The sequence below is a fragment of the Stenella coeruleoalba genome (genome assembly GCF_951394435.1).
Source record: "Stenella coeruleoalba genome assembly, chromosome: 1".
NCBI lineage: Eukaryota > Metazoa > Chordata > Mammalia > Artiodactyla > Delphinidae > Stenella > Stenella coeruleoalba.
This window is the reverse complement of record NC_137169.1, coordinates 16,831,711-16,838,556: the sequence shown is the minus strand read 5'-3', so window position 1 is coordinate 16,838,556 and position 6,846 is coordinate 16,831,711. Positions and strand designations below refer to the sequence as shown.

The 6,846-nt window shown below is 52.0% G+C and overlaps 1 protein-coding gene across 1 annotated transcript; it reads right to left on the bottom strand.

Moving 5' to 3' along the window:
• Positions 1–600: 600 nt before the first annotated feature.
• On the bottom strand, positions 601–6,130 carry LOC307194344 (chymotrypsin-like elastase family member 3B; the record flags this gene model as incomplete). Its single annotated transcript, XM_079937449.1, has 7 exons — positions 601–1,151; positions 1,807–1,949; positions 2,336–2,472; positions 3,630–3,764; positions 3,885–3,982; positions 5,000–5,085; positions 6,091–6,130. 7 exons carry the CDS (start codon positions 6,128–6,130, stop codon positions 927–929), a joined length of 864 nt encoding a protein of 287 aa, XP_079793575.1. The 3' UTR covers positions 601–926.
• Positions 6,131–6,846: the final 716 nt, after the last annotated feature.

Genomic DNA, 6,846 nt, shown 5'->3' with positions numbered 1-6,846 from the left:
CACCCAGTTTTAACCGCGGAAAGTCCTGTGTCCCAGGAAAACTGTGATGGTCGGTCACTTGACACCAACTCCCTTCTCTCTGGGCCTCATTTTTTTCTCATTCTCATATGAGAGGGTTGGTTCTCTTCTCATCTCTACATATCACATCTAAGATTTTAGGAACAGGCCAGAGGGGAAGAGGTGAATCAAAGAAGGAAGAAAGACTCAATTTGGAATTTTCTGAGAGATCTTTATTTTTCACAAAGAGAGTGAATGGGCACTGCCACCCCGGCCTTGGTTCTAGTGGCTTGCAATGGTCTGAAAAAAGAGAGGGGAAAAACCAGAATAGTCTAGTCAGGAACACAGCTTCTGACGCCATATGGAACTGAGTTCAACTCCCAACCATGTTACTCATTGGCTGTATGACCCTGGGAGAGTGACTTGAGCTCTCTGAGCCTCAGTTTTCTCATCTGTACAATGGGGGTAATCATAGTACTTACCTCATGGGGGTTTTAAATTAAACTATTAACTAAGGTGTCATCACAGTGCCTGGCATATGTTTAAGAGTCCATAAATGGTGGCTAAGCCTATTGTCACGAACAGTATTAATCCTCCCTGACCGCTCATTGCCAGATGAGGTTTGCTTTCTCACTGGGGCCTGAGCTTCACCTATCACAGCTTCCACCACATTTCATCATTTTGCTCATTTAATCGTCTGTTCCCCACAAGCCACACATCACTCTATCCTCCATGACAAGAAAAGACCTGGACCAAAGGAGGCACTTCATATACACTTGTTGAAAAAAGGAAGTTCAGCAGTAGCTCAAAGCTCCACCCAGAAGCCCTTGAGATTCTTAGGGCCACACTGCAGCAGAAAACATCCTCAAACCCTTCTGGCATGTGCCCCACTCCCACTGCTGACCTCCTAGGATCAGGATCTGCTGTTCTCACCCATCCCCCCAGCACCTCTGAGAAGAGCCAGCACCCAGAGCCCTCGCTGCTTGCTCTGTCCTGCTTACCTCCTCAATCCAGTCATTGAAGGCCGAGACTCGCGTGAACACTGTGGGCTTCTTGCGGGTGTTGCAGCCAAAGGCAGAAACGAAGCTGGTCACGCCATGGACCTGAAAGGAGCCATCTGCTGCCGGGCAGTTGAGGGGTCCTCCAGAGTCACCCTGGAATGGTTGGAGAGCAGTGGGGGACTGAGCTGTGTCTGAGCTTTAAGGAATTGGTTCAGACTTTGGGGATTTTGAGAAACCCTTCTATGACTTGACCTCTCTGAGCCTCAGTTTGCTCCTTTGTGATGAGGAATGATATATATCTTACAAGATTTTGTGACAATTAAATGAGGTGATAAGTATATGGTCTTAGCGCAGTGCCTGGTAGAGAGGAAGCAATCAATAAATGGTAGTTCTGATTATTAGTACCACAGTTAGTTATTAATATTGTTATTCATATTCACTTGTAGTACAGTGAGAGTATTGCTTAATTATAACTGCAGGACCCCAGATTTGAAGGTGACTTTAGAGATCATGGTGTCCATATCCCTTGCGGTACTGATGGGAATCCTGAGGTCGAGGAAGGGACAGTAACTCGTCCCGGATCAAGTCGGTGTGTGAGCTGGGACTAGAGTCCAGAGACCAGAGCTGTGTGCCTGGGCCACAGTGACTTCCTCCAAGTCCTGCCTGGCCTGGAGGCTTGAATGAGCCCAGCAGTCAAGATTCCTCCCTCTCCTCCCAGGCAGATAGCAGAAGTACCCTGGGCCCTGCACACCCAGCGGAGTGGCTGTAGCCCCACACCACCTCGGGCAGACGAGAGCTGCTGACTCACATTGCACCCAGAGCGGATGTCCCCGCCGGCGCACACCATGGTCTTCTTCAAGGCACTGCCCCACCAGTCCAACTTGGAGCAGTGCTCGTAGTCTACCACGGGCAGCAGGGCCTGCTGCAGCTTGTCCGGGAGCGGCCCACTGGCTGTGGAGATAGAGAGCATTGAGCAGGGGCTGTAGGGATGCAGGGCTAGGGCTGGGGTCTGGGAGTTAGGACTGGGAGCCCCAGAGTGGGACGGGGGCGTTGAGGAAAAGCCACTCTTCCAGTCTGATGGGAAGTCTCCTCCCACCAGGTTATGTGGTCCTGCCTGCTTTCTCCATCAGAACATCTCCAGCACCTGGCACGCAGAAGACAAGAAAATCTTCCATTGAACACATTCACGTTTGGGAGGGGGAGGGGAGAAGGCTGCCTCTGGAGGAGGAATGGAGGAAAAGTGCAAGGATGCTCCTGATGTCGCCCTCAGCGCCCCGCCCCGGGCTCTGTCATCCTCCCCACTGTCCCTATGGCTGGCTGGAGGGGTCAGCACGTACTGTAGAGACGGCCCCAGCCGCTGATGTAGCAGGGTGTCTCATTGGGCAGGATGTCGCCGGCGGGAGGGAGGCTGGCGAGCTGGACCTTGTCTCCCAGCTGGGCGCTGCGCGAGAGCTTGATGAGGGAGATGTCGTTGCTGGGGAGGAGGGAAGAGTCATGGGCAGCCTGGTCCTCCAGCCAGACCAAGCCCCGCCCCTCAGCTTTGCTTAGGATATTTCACCTCCGGGATGCGCCCGGTGCCCCTTCTCCCTCCAGATCCCATGCATTCCTACTGCTGAGCAACTTCAGGAAGCCCTCCTGGCCTCTTCAGCCCACGCTGACCCTTGGCCTTGGTAATTGTCCTCAGCTTCTACACCAGTGGTTCTCACGCATCAGCTGTGTCAGAATCACTGGAGGGCTTGTTAAAACACAAGTTGCTGGAGCCCATTCCAGAGTTTCTGATGCGGTGGGTCTGGGAGGCCCCAAGGGTTCACATTTCTAATGAGTTCCCAGGTGATGCTGCTGCTGCTGGCCTGGGGACCACACTTTGAGAACCACTGCTCTCTTCATCTGCCTGTTTGTCCCTCAAGTAATTGCATCTGGGTCTGATTTTCTCTCCACTCACCCCAGGAGCCCCTGAGGATGGGTCAAGGTCTTGACCATCATGGTCCCTCACTTCTGAGTTGCACTTTCAGGGGTTTTGCACCCTTCTTTGATCCTCTCACCAGAAAAATGCTGAGCTACCCAGACATACAATTTTGCATATGCTTGAGAGGGTGAAGAAGCCCTGCTTTGTGTTCTCACCCAGTGATTTTCTCCTTGACCCTCATAACCACCCAGGAAGCCCAGAAGGCCACCCTTGACAAGTGGTCAAACTGAGGCCCAAAGAAGGGCAATGACTTGCCCAAGCCGCACAGTGACTTGGTGCTGGAGCCTGATTCTCAGTCCAGTGCTCGTCCTTTAGCCCACAATGCTGGGAACGCAGGACGCTCTGGATGAATGCCCATTGAGTGGAGGAACCCTTGGATTTGGGACAGGGGTGCCTGAGGAGTCCTGGGTTCTGAAGCCAACCAGCCGAGTGGCCTTGGGGGAGTTCCTGCCCCTCCCTGGGCCCTGCTCTCCCCTCTGTAGGGAGAGACGTTTGGTGTGGGTGATGCTTAAAAGCTCTGTTGGCTCCGACCCTCAGCATGTGGGACCTGGGCTCAGGCTGCTGGCCCAGCTCCACTGTCCCTGGGAATCTTCTCAGAATCAGTGTTGGGTCATAGATAGACCAGCAGAGGAGCCCCTGGGTCCCAGGCCTGAGAGTTCACTCACCCACAGGACACGCATTTGGGGTTCCAGAGTGGGTGCACGAAGAGGTCCCCAGCATTGACGGGGATCACCTGTTCGGGGCCCTCTTTCTCAGAGCGGTCATACTCGCCCAACACCACCTGGTAGGTCAGGGAGCTCCTGCTGGCAGAGGTGACATCAGTACAGGCCTGACTGGCCTCCCCCCTCCCTTCGCACAGTCCCCCACTGCCCCAGCCTGCCTGGGTCTCACGCAGGGAGGGGGCAAGTGAGAGAACTCACGAGATGCAGTGGCCCGCTGTCATGACCCAGTCAGGGGCGATCAGGGTGCCTCCACAAGTGTGGTAGAAGGTCCCGTTCTTTTTATACTGCAGGGAGACCTGGTGGCAAGGGAAGGAGGAGCCTGAGTGGTCTGGGCCCCACAACGAGGGCCGCTACCCATGGCTGTATAGGTTGTGCACTGCACAACTCTAGAGAGAATCATTCACACAGAATGGCGCCTCTGGAAACGTGCAGTGCCTCGCCCACACAACTGTACCATCCACGGCTGCTTTCATGCTACAGTGGCAGAATTAAGTCATTGCAACAGAAACCACATGGCTGACAAAGTCTAAAATATTTACTCTCTCGTCTTTTACAGAACAAGTTAGCTGACCTCTGTTGTAGACCAGTGCCATCCGTAGAACTTTCTGTGATGATGGAAATGTTCAGTATGGTCCAGTATGGTAGCCACTAGCCACATGTGGTTATTGAGAATTTAAAATGTGGTTAGCGTTGAGCAACTGAATTTTTAATATTACTAAATTTAATTTAAATTTAGGCCTATGTGGGAAAAGAATCTAAAAAAAGAGTGGCATATGTATATGTATAACTGATTCACTCTGCTGTATACCTGAAACTAACACAAATAAATCGACTACTCTCCAATAAAAATTAAATAAATAAATTTAAATAGCCACATGTGGCCAGTGGCTACTGTGTTAGTGCAATGAGTCTAGTCCTCTGTGCTCCCTTCACTGACCTCTATAAAGCCCTTCATCCCTTTATTGCTCCAGACCTTATAGCCCTGTTGTATAGTTTGAGGGGTCTAGAAATGAGTCCCCCCAATCTCACTCCTTAAACATCACGCTGAACTTCCACCATTAATGCACCAACCCTTGGGTCAAACACTGCCCTCCCCCCAGAGTCTACTTTTAACTTGCAAACAGCCCAATGAGGGTTACAGATTAAATGGGCAAAACTTCCATGTGAAGTAGATTGTCCAAGGGTTTCCTGGCCTTTGGAGCCTGAGGTGAAAACTGGAAACAGCACAATGGGGTCCAGAATGAATATCCTGCAATCAGAGCGTGGGGTGCAGAACCCATGGTGGGAAATAGTGCAGCTGGTATTGCTCTTACCTGCCAGGGCCAGCTGTAGGGGACCGCATCCTCACCATTGACAACGCGGGAGGAGAGGCTGTAGGAAGTCTGGCCAAAGCCCGAGGCTAGAGGATAGAGTAGAAGCGTCAATCAGCTAGAGGGTCCCCCAAAGCAAAGAAGAGGTCTGAGTCCCAGTCCTAGCTATGGCACAAACAGGCTGTGAGATCCCATACAACTCCTTTCCCTATCTGAACCTCAGTAACCACATATGAACAATGAGCATTTGGACTAGAGCAGGGATTTCTGGACTCCCAGGAGTCTAGGGAGAGAGATGAACATGTGGCTTCCTTTCATGGCAGGAATGAAGGAGTTGATGCACTTAGAACCGTGCCTGGTACCCAATGAGCCCTTGAGAAGTGATAGCTATTGTCGTGAAGAGTGGTGGCTTTGGAGTAAGACTGCCTGGATTCAAAGTGCAGCTCTGCCCCTGGTTCTAGGATGGGCTACTTTACTTCTCTGAGGGTCAGTTTCTCTACCTGTAAAATGGTGATAATAGTAGTACTGACCTTAAGGGGACTGTTGTGAGGGTTACATGAGATAATATACGAAAATATCCTTAGCGTTCTGCCTGGCATATAGTAAGCACTCAGTAAACATTATCTGTTACCATTCATTATTGTCAGTCAAGAGACGCTGCTTGGAGGAGGTAGCCCTGAGCTGTAATGTAATAGGGCAGAGAGTCCAGGAAAAGGCTAGACCACAGGATATGGAGTGCAGTAGGGGCAGTGTGAGAGGAGAGTTGGAGGGTTAAGCAGAGGAACAGAAATTCCAACCCAAGCAGTCTAACCACAGACCCCAAAGTCTTTCCCCCTAGACTTTGTTTACCACCCACGTCGAGGACTCCCACCGCAGACCTTTGGGTCCCCCAGTCTTCCTCCTGAGCTGGTCTATCACCCACAGCTTCCCCTCTTTTCTCCTGCTCCAGCATCAAGCTGACAACCTCCACAATCATGCCCCAGATACAAGCTGGGACCTCTCCTATGGAACCACGTATTGGGTTTGCGAGACTCAGGGTGGGTTGGTAGATTTCAAGGGCTCCTGGCACAGGGCAGCACAGGCTGGGGTCTTACCAAGGGCCACAAATAGGAGAAAGCTCAGCAGCCGGAGCATCGTGGGTTTTGAGATGGTAGGAGAGAGATCCATAGCCTGAGGCTCTAATATAGGGCAGAAGGCGGGTGAGGGGGGTCACACTGGGCCCCATTCCCCGAACAGGTGGTAGAACACCAGGTCTCCCATGGTCCAAGGCTACAGCCCCCACCCCCTGCAGATGGGGGAGAGTCAGCCAACAACAGGATCCAGGGTTCCCTGCAATGTGTGACTGCACAGGTGGCACTGAATGGCAAGCTGATAACAGGGGAAAGGGCAGGAAAGTTCACATCAGAACAAGACAGCCTCTTCCAGGAACAAACATAGGCTCTGGGACTGGTCACACCTGGGTTCAAATCCTGGCTCTGACATCTCCAAGCTTTGCATCCTTGGGCACATTGCTTAACCTCTCTGATCTTCAGGTTTCTGTCCTCTAACATAGGGTTAATATTAGTATCCACCTCAATTAAAAACATTTTTTGTTGAGGACTTTATCAGGATGTTTTTGGGCATGCAGCCATGAACAAGAATGGTCCCTGGGGCTTCCCTGGTGGCGCAGTGGTTGAGTCCGCCTGCCAATGCAGGGGACACGGGTTCATGCCCCAGTCTCCCACATGCTGCGGAGCGGCTGGGCCCATGAGCCATGGCCGCTGAGCCTGCGCGTCCTGCTCCGCAACAGGAGAGGCCACAACAGTGAGAGGCCCATGTACTGCAAAAAAAAAAAAAAGAATGGTCCCAGC